Below are 16,017 nucleotides of genomic sequence, written 5' to 3'. Positions count from 1 at the left end.
CCGCGTCTCCCGCATGAAGGGCGGGCACGCTAACCACTGAACTATTAGTGCACCCGTCCACACGCCGCATACCATCGTTTATATTCCCTTTTGAGGGAACTAATTTGCCTAAAGGAACGGGCTTTGGTCCTGGCAGGTCACCTGCAGGCATGAAGTACTTCAGGGGAGGGGCGGCTCCAACGAGATGATCCCCGGAAGGGCGCCGGGCAGCCCGAGGACACAGGGGCCAGGGCTGGGCTTCTGAGGAAGCGAAGAGCGAAAGGAGGCAGCAGATGATGCGGAAGGGAGGACGGCACTCCCCGGGCCTGGTCTCCTCCTGGGCCCGCGCAACCCCCAGCTCACGGCGGCGGGAGGCCTGGCTCTGTGCGCACCGACCTTGGTCATTCAGAGGGCGTCCCAGCTCCTGTCTTGAGTAAAGTCACAGATAATCTTCCTTAACCCATCATTGTGGGAAGCTAGGTGGTTTGGGGACGAAGCCAGCCTTTTGCTGTCCTGCGGAGCAGGCAGTCGAGGCTGATGGTTATCTCCACCAGCTTTGGAGTCAAAGCAAACTGCACCTCTTCCTGCTGTCACATCCAGCCTGCTTCTCTGTGTAAAATGTGCTAGCAGTGACACCTGCATCACAGGGTGCTGGGCGGATTAAATGAAACAGTGGGTGTAAACTTCACCAGTGTAATCTCTTCGGATCGCTACCTATTGCTCGGGCTGGATTAGTGTGGGGACGCCCGAGTCCAACGGGATTCTAGCACCACCTTGCGGTCTTTGTGCCTCAGAACAGCTTGTTAATGTTACTCAAACGCCATGACCCCTTTTGCAAATAAATGCCTGTGAGCCGGCAGTGTTTGGTTAAATTCATTTTGTTTAACTATATAGTCTGTAACGGTAAGTGTTTAAAGTGTTGCGTACCCCAGAGCAACCATGACCTTTAATTTTGATTCAATGTGGTAGGGTGGAAACCTTCGATTAGATTATCTCCAAGGAGATATGACACACCCAGTTGTGGGTGTGACCTTTTGATTGGATGGAGATGTGACTCTACCCATTCAAGGTGGGTCTTGATTAGTTTACCCGGGTCCTTTCAAAGGGAAGACATTTTGGAGTAAACTCAGGTGCAGACATAGACACAGACTTTTGGAAATGCAGAGGCAGACACTTGGAGAACAGTTGCTTCAGAATTGACAGAGCCAACACGAGACCCAGACAGTTAGACATGCAGGGCCCAGCAGACATCACCATGCGCCTTCCCATGATATGTGAAGCAAACCAGAACCCAGAGAAGGTAAGTAAGTGAAGGCCCACAGATGTCAAGTGAGGAACCCCCACAGGAACAGAGGCTGAAAGCAAGAGAGCCCAGGAGCCAGGGACCAGCAGATGTCAGCCACGTGACACGTGTCAGAATATTCCCAGCTGACAGAGGTATTCAGAAGAGCCATCAGCTTTTCTTGAGTGAAGGTAACCTCTTGTTGGTGCCTTAGTTTGGACATTTTCTTGGCACTGAAACTGTAAAAGTTATATTGCTTTCCAGCAGCATTTAGCAAACCAAGACAGTAAGTATAGTGCAGGTGTCTAGCAGAGCATCTTAGAGATACAGTAGAAATACAATTTGAGAGGATGTCTCTTCTAACAATCATTAATTGCACCTGGCTATGGACTCAATCCCCCCCTTTCCTTTTTCCTCCTCCACCCCCACTGCAATCCAGACCTCCTACCCTCAGCCTCCTCCTTCTTGCTGCACTTTCCCCTATTCCCTACTCCCCTTTCCTGCTTTATTCAGCTCCTTAGTACTTATCATTAATGTACCCTAAATTTTGCTTATTTATTTGTCTTCTCCATTTAAACAGACTCTTCACGAGTGAAGGGGCTTCAGTGTTTCTTCACCACTGTATCTTCAGCACTTAAAACAATGTTTTCATAGTAGATGCTCCATAAATATTTCGCTGAATGAAGGAATGAATGAAAATGAAGGTGGAGTCTGGGATGCGGGAAACTGGAGAAACTATACAGCATGCCACACAGCTTTTTAGAGAGAAATAATATTTTCTAGGGTAGGAAAGCGGTTTCCTGAAGAAAAGGGCCACTGCAACAGGGGTCCTACACTCAGAGGGATCCTGTGCGGGGGTTTAATGGTCTATGGTAGCTGCCTTGAAATTCTTAATAATTTAACGTTTGAATTGTGTTTTGTAAGTGAAGTCCAATGGGACAATGGTACCGGCGGCGAGGTAGCGCATTGCCTTAGCTCATGCTTGGTCTTGCCTCCTGCCCCTCCCGAGACTGTTTTCAACATTGCTCTCCCCAGTGCCCAAGCAAGCAGATTGGGTCAGGAGTGGGTGTGCATGACCCAAAGCAGCTCAGGGAGGGACACAGCAGCAGTTGCTTCCACCCCCACTGGCATCCCCAAGGCTTGTGGGTGGCTATGCCTTTGTGTCTCACCAATTCCTGACCCAAGTGCAAGGCAAGGCCCAGGCGTGGAGGGTTTATCCTTGGGGGTCATCTGTCTGCTGAGTTTGGGCGATGTGGACCTGTGAGAAAGGGAGACACTTGGCTCAACTTCTCCAGACCCCATCCCTGACGGAGGCACAGCACAGGAGGGAAGCGGATCCGAGCAAGCATCAGTGTTGAAGGTCCCCAGGTGCCTGTGAGGGTCAGCATTCCCTTGCATGTATCCCCTGAGAGTGCTCCCTTGGCTGGCTCCATGCCTGATGGAGGAGGGACCCTCTCTTTTGCTTTCCAACTTTCCCGAGTCTGGCTTGTGTGTTTCTGGCCAGCTCCAGGCACCCTCCAGGACGAGCCATAAATACAAAACATGCAATCTCAGTGAGTCCATATATAAATTAAATGTTCTGATACTTGCATTGGAAATCAGCACTGCACAGTATCAGGTTTCTCAAGATGCACTATTGACGCTTTGCTGTGGGGTCTGTCTGTGCATCCTAGGATGTTTGCAGCATCCCTGGCCTCTACCCACTAGATGTCACTCTCCCACCTCAGTTGTGACAAGCAAAAATGTCTCCAAACATTGCCAAATGGCCCCCAGGAAGCAAAACTGCTCCTGGTCAAAGTCCACTGGCTTGGCTGCATTAGTGAGATGGGTTGGGAAGTGCCATTACAGCTGGAGAGCAGATGGCAGCACACTCGGGTGTCAGAGCCATGTTCTCTTCTCTCCCTCCAATGCCTATGAATCACATACAGAGTCCCTCCCACTGAGAAGTCAATCAATAAAAGACATAAATATAGGGAAACTAAACAATTCTTTTATTTAGAGAGAATGACGGGAGTAAACGACAGCCAGCTTATATACTATTAGAGGAAAAAGGGAAAAAAGAACAGAGACATCACAGTGATGAATTTTCACAAAAGGTGATAGATTGCACTACAGAGCAATGGGATATTTACAAAAAGATGTCACGTTATTAGCGACCCATTTGTAACCAATTAGGTTCTCTAAATTCAAGAATATTTAAAACCTCAGACTTCGATTTTAAATCTCGACATGACAATCGTAAGCATGGCGCTCAGTCACTGACACCTCCTCAGGAAGTGCCACTCCTGGATAAGTACAAGTTTTTCTGACATTACGTTTCCCCCATCTCAAGATTTAGGATGTACTATCTTATGTTCCCAGTAATATTCACACACAGGATTAAAAACCCAAGAAAGTGTCATTTTTTTTTCTGGCAAGCGTTCTCAGCTACTAGTAATAAAAAAGTTAAGAAAAATGAAAGGTCTGGACATTTTGTATAATTGTGGCTGAAGAACAGGACAGGCAATTCCTAAGTTTCGTGGTTACGACACCAAAAAGCGCGGCTCATGGAACCGAGTATATACAGCGACAGCCGCTGAGTATCAATCTTTAAAGGCTGGCGAGGGGCGCCCACAGCGCTGGGCCCCAGCTTGGTTAGCGCATGCCCAGGATCTGTCGGCTTTGCAGCTGGTAGTTCCTCTCGATGTCTGCCAGGGCATGCGCGCGCAGCTGAGCGGCGTGCAGCCGCTTTCTCAGGTCTTTGCACTTGGACTTGGAGGTCAGCTGGCTCTCAGGGCTCCCACTCCTCAGGACATTCTCTTTACTTTCCCCGCTGAAATGAACTTGGCTCTCAGGGCTCCCACTCCTCAGGACATTCTCTTTACTTTCCCCGCTGAAATGAACTCTCTTCTTAATTATCGAGGAGGGAAGATCAAGAAGTTCTTTAGAAAGGAAAAGAAAAGGGGTTTTGAGTTACCTGAATAGGACTTCAATTTATCTAAACAGAAGCATTTAATGGTTCAGTTCACATTTGAAATCTGGGTACCTGTAATAAAATAAGGTACGCCTCTACTTCTAAACCAACATGATTTTACCAACGGGGTCGTTTTATAAGAAAAACGTTTAAAAAGAATTAGTATTTATAGGGGATGGGAAGTTAATGTTTAAAATGTTAAATTGTTTCTATTTGGGTTGATCGTTGCTCGTGATGGCAGCACAACATGTGAACGTAAATTAACAGCACTGAATTATATACTTGAATGTGGTTGAAAGGGGAAATTTAAGGTTGTACATATATTACTAAATTAAAATTTTTTTAAAATAGTACTGTACAACACAAAAAATGAACCCTTTTGTACACAATGGGCTATAACTAATAGTAAGATTATAAAAACGGTCTTTCATGAATTGTAGCAAATGTACCACTAATGTAAGGTGTTATGAATAGGGTGGTTATGGAAACTATTTAGTGCTTGATTATAAACCTACAACTTCTCTAATTAGAAATATATATGTATTAAGAAAAACTAAAAAAATTTTTTTTAAATTAGTATTTAATTAAATAAGGCTAAGGATAGTGTTAAAAAGATGCTGCTGTTTACTGGGATGATCTTGATATACTTCTCATGTTTTCTTCATGTCTGAAGTTTGTTGCCCAAGGATGGGAAGAAGATATTTTAAGTTGTCCTAAGTTCAAATAGCACCCACTGCTTTATCTATGTTAAGAGGCTGACGCTCAGTACTGCCAGCACTCAGTACTTTAAAATGTCTCCTGGCCTTGGGGCTACTAGATTCCTACAGTCCAGTTAGGTACCTGTCTATGAAGCCTATGAAGTGAAACACATCGTCCTTATCTAGCTATTTTCATCCTTTGCTCAAAGACTAGTCAAGGCAAGATGTAATAAACTTTTAAATGAGAAGTGCCCTAACAGGGTCCTCAGTAATGATTTGCAATGCATTTGATACCTCAAACTTGCCCACATAAAATTCTCTCCTAGCTCCATCACCTTGATCATGATTTAAGTCTATTTTGCCTTTATGGGTGGCAGCATAGACTCTAAAAAAAGCTGAAATAAACATCATAAAAGTACTAAAATGAGGGGCGGGGTGCAAGGGTAGTTCAGTGGTAGAATTCTTGCCTGCCATGCAGGAGGAGACCTGGGTTCGATCCCCAGCCCAGGTACTTCCCAAACAAACAAAGAAACAAACAGACAAAAACAAACAAACAATTCAACAAGTGCTGTGATAACGGGATACTCACATGGAAGCAGAATGAAATGTGACCCGCCATATGGCATACAAAAAAAAAAATACTAAGATGGTAGCTAGCAATATTTAGAAAAAAGAAGTTATTTGTTAAAAGATGAAGCCAAAAGTTTTAAATAATTCTTGTTTCACTTCACCTACTTCCATTACTAGTTTCATTTATTTCTAACACTTACTATAAAGTTTTTGGAAATCATCAACCTAACTTGTCTTAATTTTTTTTACCTGTTTCATTTACAAAGTGCTGTCATGCTCACTGAGGTGACCAGATTCTCAATTAAAGATGAAAATTTCACTGAAAATTCAGATACTCAATTTCTAAAACCAACCAAAAACTTTTAAAAATAATTTGTGTCAAAGAAAAATGCAAATATGTTTAATAGTTTGTATTTTCCAGGATCTTAAAGCACAAGTAGATTAAACTGGATTTAGGGTTTCTATGGAACGACAAAAATGCTAGACTTGGGTTCACTGGTGTATTCGATAATCATGTCTCACTAAAGCAGAATGATGGGATAACACACACACAAAGGCAGGGCCGAGAGAAAGCTGTCTATAGATCAGACTCCCGATAAAGAAGGAAACATACAGAGCATATGTAGATATTGTTGAATCCAAATTTTAGCAAATATATTTTTCAACTTGAACGGGTCTTAGCAAAGATCAACAGAAGATGGCCTATTCTGCAATGGGTTTCTTACACCTTTTAAGCTAGATTTTCTGTGAAGTATGAGAAACTGCAAGGTTTTTTCCTTGAAAATGGAGTCCAGAAATATAGTTTTGATAATATGCCCAGAGAAAAATCTGAAATGCAAGGAGTATTTTTTTAATGTTCTAATTTTTTAAAACAAATGTCCAACATGAAACATGTAATTTAATAAGGTAAATAAAATTAAAGGGACATTATAATGATGAGGTATAATGACTTGTTGCCCAGGTCTATGAACCCAGTGAATAAATCATTGCTATAACAAAACTCTTATTTCCATTTAAATACATACAGTTATCTTAAAACTTTGAGACTTCGTAAATAAATGGGCTACCAAAGCCCTCTTCACAGAGACACTTATGCACATTTCTTCATTTGTGTCACCAGCGTCTGTTTATTGATTTGATTTTCATACCTGGATTACTTGCCAGAGATAGGAGCTTCTGTTCCCTTAGAAGGCTGTAATTCTTCAACAGACTTTCTGCTTTTGCCAGTCTATCCTCAGCAAGTCTCTCACGAACACAAAGCTCACGTTCCTTCTCTTTAAAAATGGGATGGAGAAGGAAAACAGTTAACAAGTTTATCTGGGTATGTAACATTTCATATTTGCTAATCCTACCACTTTGTCTCATCATTCAAGCTTCGCCTGCTGGACCACTGATGAATAAGTGTGTGACAGATTTTTAATGTACACCCTGGTCAACTTGACTGTGCTAGTTTTGAACTCTGTTTTAACAGGTTGTCTTAAGTTTTTCCTTAAGGACTGGTTTAGTACAGAGTTAATTTTCCTACAAGGATCAGTAATTACAGAGTTAGCTTCAACCTTTGGTCATGTTGTATGGTAGTAACTCATTTGGGAAAGCTAAAAATTAAAGCCATTTCTGCTCTCTACTGGAAACTGGCAACAATTCATTTTCAGAGAATCATCTGACCTCACAGTATAAAGCCTCCTTCTGGTTTTAGTTCTTAAATCAGTAACGAAGTTATTATTTATTCATGGTTATGAGTTCACAAAGTGTTCAGATTTCAGTTGCTACATGAAATTATAAACCATTGATGAAAGTTTTTAAAACAAGTTTTGTTTGCTTTTTACAAAATTCTTTTAACAAAGAAAAAAAAATGTTTCCAGGAAGTATATTTTGTTCCTATCCCATAAGCATGTCTCAATGGTACTATGCAATATCTGTCATTAGGAAATAAAACATCAATGGATGGATTAGACTCTTTATAGGCACATTAAAATAGAAAAATTATAAAGTTTGCATTGGGCATAAATAGCTGCAGCACCGAAATCAGGTGAATCATGAGGGTGTCAGCAAACAAAGTCACAGCTCCACCCCTTGTCTCTTTATGTTAAAATGAAGAGCCTTGCTGCTGTTGCTACCTCGAATAAATCTAAAACCTTGGTAGAAGCTTGGTAGAAGCTCTCATCTTAGTCAGGCAGACAAATTTTCAAAATAAAAAAACTAATTAGTACCCAGTTAATACCCACATCAAGTCAATTAATGTTAATATCCATCAGAGTATTATTTATAAGCCTAAAGGATCTTGTACCTATATTTTCTATTGAATTGCCTGCACATATCTAATCTTACATGCTGTGGGATTTTAGATCTGGAATGGTGTTGGAGCAGTCATTTCAGAAGGAAGAAGTAATGATTTTTACTATGGAAGGCCACAAATTCCAACATCTTCCTTCACAAGTGAAAAAAAATTTACGGTATTATATTTAAAAAGTGGGGGAGGGGAAAGAGAGGAACTCTATTGCAAAATATAATGGCTATGGCATTAGGGCCAAACAGTGCCCAACATAATGACTAGCAATTCACCTCAGAGAAAGAAATCAAGCCCAAAAGTACAACAAACTTGGCTCTTTAGTTTACATTTTTTGTTTTTTTTCACGTGTTTATAAGAATGTTCTAATATCCATGTATAATATATTCTGTTCAAATAAATATCTACATATATCAAAACAAGCCACTTCATGGAACCTTGAGTAGGGCATGAGATTTTGTAGGTTTGTTAGGAGTGATGCCCTGATAAATCCCAGAGTGATTTGAACAGTGAATAAAAAAGTATTTGCAAAGTCCCTTTGGGGGAATGGCAAGAAAGGGAGAAAATTCAACTTTCCTATGTGGAGAATTCCTGATATTCTCACAAGCAATGGGGACAACCAAAGCAATAGGCCGAGCCCTCAAACTTGCGGATTGTTCCTATGAAACTTATTCCCACAAAGGATAGACTAAGTCAACTTAAAATTAGGCCTAAGAGTCACCTCCAGAGAACCTCTTTTGTTGCTCATATGTGGCCTCTCTCTCAGCCAACAGGGCAAGCAAACTCTTAATGCCCTCCCCCTTCTCTATATGGGACATGACTCCCAGGGGTGTGGACCTTCCTGGTAATGTGGGACAGAAATCCTAGAATGAGCTGAGACTCAGCATCAAGGGATTGAGAAAACCTTCTCGACCAAAAGGGGGAAGAGAGAAATGAGGCAAAATGAGGCTGAGAGATTCCAGAGTCGAGAGGTTATTCTTATGCATTATATAGATATCACCTTTTTAGTTAAGGTATAATGGAGAGGCTGGAGGGAACTGCCTGAAACTGTAGAGCTGTGTTCCAGCAGCCATGTTTCTTGAAGATGATTGTATAATGATTTAGCTTTCGCAATGTGACTGTGATTGTGAAAACCTTGTGTCTGATGCTCCTTTTATCTACCTTATGGACAGACGAGCAAAACATATGGATTAAGAATAAATAAATAATAGGGGGAAAATGTTAAAATAAATTTAGTAGATTGAAATGCTGGTGATTGGTGAGGGGGAGGGGGTATGGTATGTATGAATGTTTTCCTTTTTATTTATTTTTCTGGATTGATGCACATGTTCTAAGAAGTGATTGTGGTGATAACTACACAACTATGTGATGACACTGTGAGTTACTGATTATATACTGAGAATGGAATGATCATATGGTAAGAATGTTCATGTTTGTATGTTGTTATGTTCAAAAAAAAATTAAAAACAACAACAACAACAAAAACAAGCCACTTACTGGTTTCCTTTGCTTCAACCCCCGACCCTACCCCTTCCATTCAGACTTACGCTCCAGTCTCTCTTCTCTCGCCTGGAGGGCTCGCTCTCGTTCCTGCAACCGCAGCTCCTTTAGTTTCAGCTCACTCATTACAGGGCTGGAGTCCTGCAACTTTTCTGGCTCTCCTAATCGTCGCCCTCTTCTCTCAGGATTTTTTCTTTGCTCTTCTGCAACCAAGTCTGCTATCAAAGGGTTCTCGAGAATTTCTTCAACAGAAGGCCGATGGTAATCCTGGGGAAAAATGTTCAGTGTTATAGTCAGATTCTGTAACACAATGCTCATCCTTGACATTAAAACGTCAAGGAAAGCACTCCCTTATGGATGGGTCTTAAACATCTGGGAAATTTTGAGTCAATGATGACTTCAGCTCATGAGGTTCTGGATCCACAAGGTAATGCAGATTTTAATTATTGAACCTGAGAAGGCTCAATTCCTGAAATACTTTGACACAAGCTGTACTACGTGTACAAGGCTTGGGAGAATTGCAAGGGTCTGTTTTAGGGGACGTGATATCTTTGCATCTCTAAATGGTATTAAACAGGCTGCTCTCTCACCACCCCTCAATCCTCTTGCTTCACCTGAATTCTTCTTGGTGATCTTACAGCATCCTCCTAGTAAGATACCAGCCTGAGTCCCAAAACATCTAACTCCCCATCCCATGGCCAGAATGGTTAAAATAATCTATCTCTTTATTCAAGTTATTTTCCCTCCAATTCTTTTTTTTTTTTAAGATTACCCTTTCCCTGGACTCTATTCTCTCAGTTAGAGCTAGAGATGGTATAATGAAGTCTTATTTCTGTTACCTTCCCTTACCACCTGCCACTCTGGGGTAAGCAAGGACAAGGGAAGGGAACTGAGAATCGGGATCCTTTCAGCAGTCTTTTCTTTCTATGGACCATCTGTTAGCACGGCAGAGAGTAGGAAGAGAAATAAAGAAAGCACAGAAGGAAAGCCACAAAGGATGTGCAATTTACCAAATTTACATATGTTTTTGCTTGTGTTAACAGAGTATAACTAAGAAAATATAATTAACCAATGTTTTTTCAGTCTCCATTGCTTTGCAAGTGAATACATACCCCAAAATTTAATTGAGAGATAGAAACAGACAATACATAATCTAATAACATTTACCTTTAAATTTAACATCCTTGTAATAAGGTCATTCAATTCATCGGAGTAACGATATGGAATTCTCCTGAATTTGCCTTCTCTGATCTTTCCAGCTAGTTCTTTCTGGTTGAAAGCTGTAAATGGAGGCCTGGGTAAAAAATGGAACAAAACAAAACAAAGAAAATACATAATAAGAACCAAATCAAAAGCACAACCTATGCCCTGGTTTGTATTTATGTTTCCACTTCTGGAGTTTCCCTCTGTAGCTAGATTTCACAACCTCAGCACCTCAATTTTAAACTCTATTTTAATCCAAGGTACAATTCTTTCGGATTGAATATGCTTTCATTAGCATGGATGCTCAAAAAAAGCTAAACCAGCCAAAGGGGGCAGTTTAATTTGTCTGTATTGCACTTACATTAATGCACACAATTCATACAGCAGACAGCCCAGTGACCAGATATCCGATTTCTCATTGTAGGACATGCGGTTCATTTGTTCCTTAAGAGGAAAAAGGTAAGGAGGTAAAAGAGTATAAGAGTTCATTTTTTTAAGAGATCAAATGATCTCAAAGACAAAACGGAACCTCAAAGTTTACTGCTATTCACTCAAGAAAAAAAGGGAAAAAATCATGAGAAATAAACATTTTATACCTGTAACAAAAATTTTAAATTCAAAGGGCTAATTCAACTTGTGTCAGGTTTTATATAACAATAACAAAAGATGGTAACTTATGCTTTATCTTCTAATTTATCGTGGGGAAAAGGCAATGATCTTGTCTTAATATGTTTTGTCATATATCTTTTCACTTAATTCACTCACCAACTTTTTTTTAACTAGAAAAGTTGTGGGTTAACAGAACAATTATGCATAAAATACAGGATTCCCATGTACCACCCTCCACCAACCCCTTGCATTAGTGTGGAACATTTGTTACAATTGATAATAGCACATTTTTATAATTTTACTATTAATTAAAGTCCATGCTTTGACTTAGGGTTCACTGTTTGTATAGTGCAGTTCCATGGATTTTCTTTTTTAATTTTTATTCTGTCACCATATACACAGTCTAACATTTCCCCTTTTAATCATATTCAGATATACATTTCAGTGTTGTTATTTCATTCACAAAGTTGTACTACCACCACCACCACCACCAAAACATTTCCATTATTCCATATCGGCACCCTGTACCTTTTAAGCCTTAACTTCCCATTTCCTATTCCCACCCCGTTCCACTCACCAATGTCCAAGTGTCTACCACAGGCTAGACAATGCTGGTTCAAAGGTGACCAGGAGAGACCTCTACCCTCAAGGCATTCATAATCTACACTCTCCATTTTAAAGGAGCCAGAGAACATCTGAGAATAACCAAAACATATGTCTGGTCCACATTTAAATGGATATAGACAAAAATGGCTATTTGAATTATTCATTTATATATTTTTTCCTTAGTCCTCTGTACAAACCACAGCAGTAACTAATATTTTCGTTACCTCTTTTTTCATTGTTTGCCTTTCTTCCCCTCCTACGGTAACAAAAGTCTACCACAGCTGTTATGCTCAACAGAGGGCAGAGGTATCAACATTTCCAGAAGGCCCCGTTAGTGTTTGTGTTTTAAGGTGAGCCTGATATCACTTCCTGACAATGCGTTAGGGAAGGCTGAACTGATCTAATTACAGGGGCAGGAGAGAAATGGAAGAAAAGAATTAAGCAGGTTTCATATTTTCCTAGAACCACTCCTGGATAATTTTCCTTTATGCTAAAGGCTTTCTATTTGGAATTTGATCCAGTGAGAAAATGATACTGTTCTAGTCTTGTCTAATCTTAGTCAAAAACAAAATCATTCATTTACAGTTTCATACTATAATCATATCTTTTAACATACTAAAAATGATTTGGAAAATCCCAGAAATGTTTTTGCACTACAAAAAAAAGTAAGCATAAATATCTCTATCTCTGTAAACTCAGATTTTGGACATTAACACATTGGTGGTATAACTATTGATTCAAGCTTTTTAAAAGCTCTCAGACAGTATCTACTGAGAGCAACAAACTGTTCACGCTCTTTGACCCAGCAGTTTCATTTTGAGAACTACACTCCAAGGAAATAATCAAGAAGAAATAATAATTTAGACAAAGCTAAGCATATCAGTGCTCCATATAATCTAAGAAATTTTGAAAACAAAATATCTAGCAATAGAAGACATAAGTAAAGTGGGCAGATTCTGCAGAGGAAAATGTAACAACAACCACCAAAAAACGTGTCAAATCATGCATCTGAAGTGAGCCTCTTGAATCCTGACCTCCATGGACAAGAATCATCTAGAAAGCAGAGTACAAAATATGCATCACAAGTAAGTCTGATGAGGGTGATCCAGGATCCACACTTCAATAAAAGCTTGAACTAAACTACTGATTTAAAGGAATTTAATTATCCAGCAGACCCACTAGAAAAACATCAGTTTAAAATGAAACAGCATTATTAATTATTGGCATTTGCATAATACTAAATGGAACAAAAAAAAGAACAACCTAAATTTCCCTGCATTCAAATGCTTAGTATTAAGATGTTAAAAGAAACAGCCGAATTCTGAAATACTTACAGGAGACATATAATAAGGTGTGCCAACAAATGTTTTTGCAAAACTGGTATCATGGTTTAATATTCGAGCTAGCCCAAAGTCTCCGAGCTTGACGTTTTGCTTGCCATCCAGGAAAACATTGGCGGGCTTCAGGTCCCGATGCAGAACGGTATGACCGCCATCGCTTCGCCGGTGACACTCCTTTAGGGCCAGAGTCAACTGAGTCATCACTCGAAGAACAAACTCTTCTTCTAAATACTGTCTGAAACCAAAGCAATTATACAACATAAACCTTCTGAATAAAAAGGCAGGATATTGTGAATTACCTACTTTTTAAAAAAAACTTTACTGGCAAATTTTCACATACATACAGTGTACAATCAATGGCTCACAATATCATCACATAGTTGTATATTCATCACCATGATCATTTTTAGAACATTTGCATCACCCCATAAAAAGAAATAAAAAGAAAAAAGAAAAAACTCAGACATCCTGTACCCCGTACCCCTTACCCCTCCCTCTCATTGACCACTAGCATTTCCATCTACCCAATTTATTTTACTCCTTTTCCCCCCTATTATTTATTTATTTATTATCCATATTTTTTTTTACTCATCTGTCCATACCCTGGATAAAAGGGGCATCAGACACAAGGTTTTCACAATCACAGTCACAACACAAGTTATATTTTTATACTATCATCTTCAAGAATCAAGGCTATTCACTGGAACACAGCTCCACAGTTCCAGGGAATCACCTACTTTTTAAAGTATTCATATAGGAAGACAAATTATTATTATTACTATTATTATTTTAAGACAAATTACTTTTGATGCTTAATTTGAGTGTGTGAAAACTGCTTCACCAGTCTAACGCTCTCTAGACCCAAAAACAAATACAGGTGCACTCTTCCATATTATTAAGAAAGCACTTTGTCCCAGAACCCAAAACAAGATGCTTAACAGAAGTGAAACTAGACCTATTTTCAGTTTATATTTAAAAGATTGAATTTACCTTTCCTTGGTTCCCTTTGTAATTACACTAGCCAGGTCCCCTCCTTCACAATATTCCATTACAATGTACAGTGTTGTATTGGTTCGGTCAATAATTCGATCACAGTAACGGACAATGTTTGGATGTTTCAGTTCACGAAGCAAATTCACTTCAGAAACAAGCATTTGTTTCTCAACTTCTGTCATTGAGCCATAGTCAAGTTCTTTCCAAACTAATATCTGAAATAAAAATGTCCAAGGTTTGAGTAAACTCATTATATTCAAAACAAAGAATGAAAGTTCTAAAATTAAAAAAAAAACAACACCTCCCTATTAAATATGTCCTGCAGTCAAGGTCATTATCATCTAATTTAATTCCAATTCTTAAGGAATCTTGCTTTTATTTGCATAATCTTCCTCTATTTTTAAAACAGTAAATGATGCAATCGTGGAGGTGAGGGCACACTAGCACCCTCCAAGTCACCACCCTCAGTTGTTTACTGGGAGGTAACAAAAAGGTATTTTAGTCCAAACTAAAGCAGAGGTGGTGACAGTTCCCGAACTATTCCGATTGCCCAAGCTTTCCCACACACCAGACCTTCCTAGAGATCTGTCCACTCGGCAGCCAGGCAGTTTCCTCTCCAGTGTTCTTTCTGTAAAAAGTTTACCCATACATAATGGAGAGGCTGGAGGGCAGTGCCTGAAAATGTAGAGCTGTGTGCCAGTAGCCATGTTTCTTTAAGAGGACTGTGACTGTGACTGTGTGATTGTGAAAACCTTGTGTCTGATGCTCCTTTTATCTACCTTATGGACAGATGAGTGGAAAATATGGATTAAAAATAAATAAATAATAGGGGGAACAAATGTTACAAGAAATTAAGTAGACTGAAATGCTAGTGATCAATGAAAGGGAGGGGTAAGGGGTATGGTACGTATGATTTCTTTCTTTTTTCTTTTTATTTCTTTTTCTGAATTGATGCAAATGTTCTAAGAAACGATCATGATGATGAATATACAACTATGTGATGAAATTGTGAGTTATTGATTATATATCAAGAATGGAATCATCATACGGTAAAAAACAAAAAAAAAGTTTACCTATACGCATCAGGAAATGGAATCCCATAATCTTAAAAAAGGGTATTTTAATTGAGTTTAATTGAGTTTCTGACCACAAGACATAAAGCCCAGGTTCTGGTCCTTCCCCTTTCTTACTTCTGAAAGGGCTGTTCTCTAAAAATAGCTCAAAAGTCAGCTATCACCAAGGGAAGGCTGTTGGCAGGTCAAAATGGATGATAAGAAGGAGAGAGGAGAACGAGGAAAAAAGACTTTATATACAGACATACATATATGTCTTTATATAAAATCAAGGTGTGAAAATATATCCCACACTTGAGTGATGAGACAAGTAGGAGAGATTGCTGACTCTTCCAGGCACCCAGCCGTGCAGACCCACGACCCCGGGACTCCCTTCCCGGAGGCGGCGGAAGGCGCTCACCCCCGGGCGGGGAAGCCGCGGCAGGGGCGGGAACAGAGAAGAGCCCCGCACTCACCTTGCCGTCGCTCCTCCTACGGATCTTCTGGCAGCGACCATAGGAGCCCGTGCCAATGGTGTACAGTATTTCATAGTCCTCCACCCGGGACGGCATCGCTGGGCTCACCGCCGGACTCGCGCTGCCGCCCCGCAAACGTGGAGCCACAGCCACCCACCCGGAGACCACTCCAAGACGCGCCGACCTGTTTTCCCAGCCGCCGGCCCAGTTTAACCGTCGCGGGCCCTGATCTCGCAATCTATTGGTCGTCTGTGAGGCGGCCCCGCCTCTCTGATTGGCTAAAGAGAATACAACACCCTAGGCATCTTGGGAAAAGTGTACTCCTAGGCAACCGCGTTGGCGTCGGATTTGACGTAGGCTTTCGCCTCAAGGGAGAAAAGGGCTGAGCCAAACCAGACGGAGGGGCGGGGAAAGGGAGGCGCAGCCTGCGAGCGTGAGTGCTTTAACCTCTAGCTGCGGTCGCCAAGGT

General features: G+C 40.5%; 1 protein-coding gene across 2 annotated transcripts; it reads right to left on the bottom strand.

Annotated features, from left to right (window-relative positions):
• Nucleotides 1–3,231: 3,231 nt before the first annotated feature.
• NEK2 (NIMA related kinase 2) lies at nucleotides 3,232–15,775 on the bottom strand. 2 transcript variants are annotated; one of them, XM_077157750.1, is made up of 8 exons: nucleotides 15,549–15,775; nucleotides 14,018–14,235; nucleotides 13,022–13,262; nucleotides 10,834–10,916; nucleotides 10,437–10,563; nucleotides 9,317–9,536; nucleotides 6,631–6,756; nucleotides 3,232–4,182 (listed from the first exon to the last, which is right to left on the bottom strand). In XM_077157750.1, the coding sequence occupies exons 1-8, from the start codon at nucleotides 15,642–15,644 to the stop codon at nucleotides 3,896–3,898; spliced, it is 1,398 nt and encodes a 465-aa protein (XP_077013865.1). In that variant the 5' UTR covers nucleotides 15,645–15,775; the 3' UTR covers nucleotides 3,232–3,895. The 2 variants fall into 2 exon arrangements, with proteins under 2 accessions (XP_077013865.1, XP_077013866.1); XM_077157751.1 differs by lacking the exon at nucleotides 14,018–14,235 and having other exon boundaries at nucleotides 15,549–15,650.
• Between the last annotated feature and the right edge of the window lie 242 nt (nucleotides 15,776–16,017).

Source organism: Tamandua tetradactyla, chromosome 4 (assembly GCF_023851605.1).
Source record: "Tamandua tetradactyla isolate mTamTet1 chromosome 4, mTamTet1.pri, whole genome shotgun sequence".
NCBI classification, from domain to species: Eukaryota; Metazoa; Chordata; class Mammalia; order Pilosa; family Myrmecophagidae; genus Tamandua; species Tamandua tetradactyla.
Note: the sequence above shows the minus strand (reverse complement) of the source record. Positions and strands in the feature narration are given on the sequence as shown.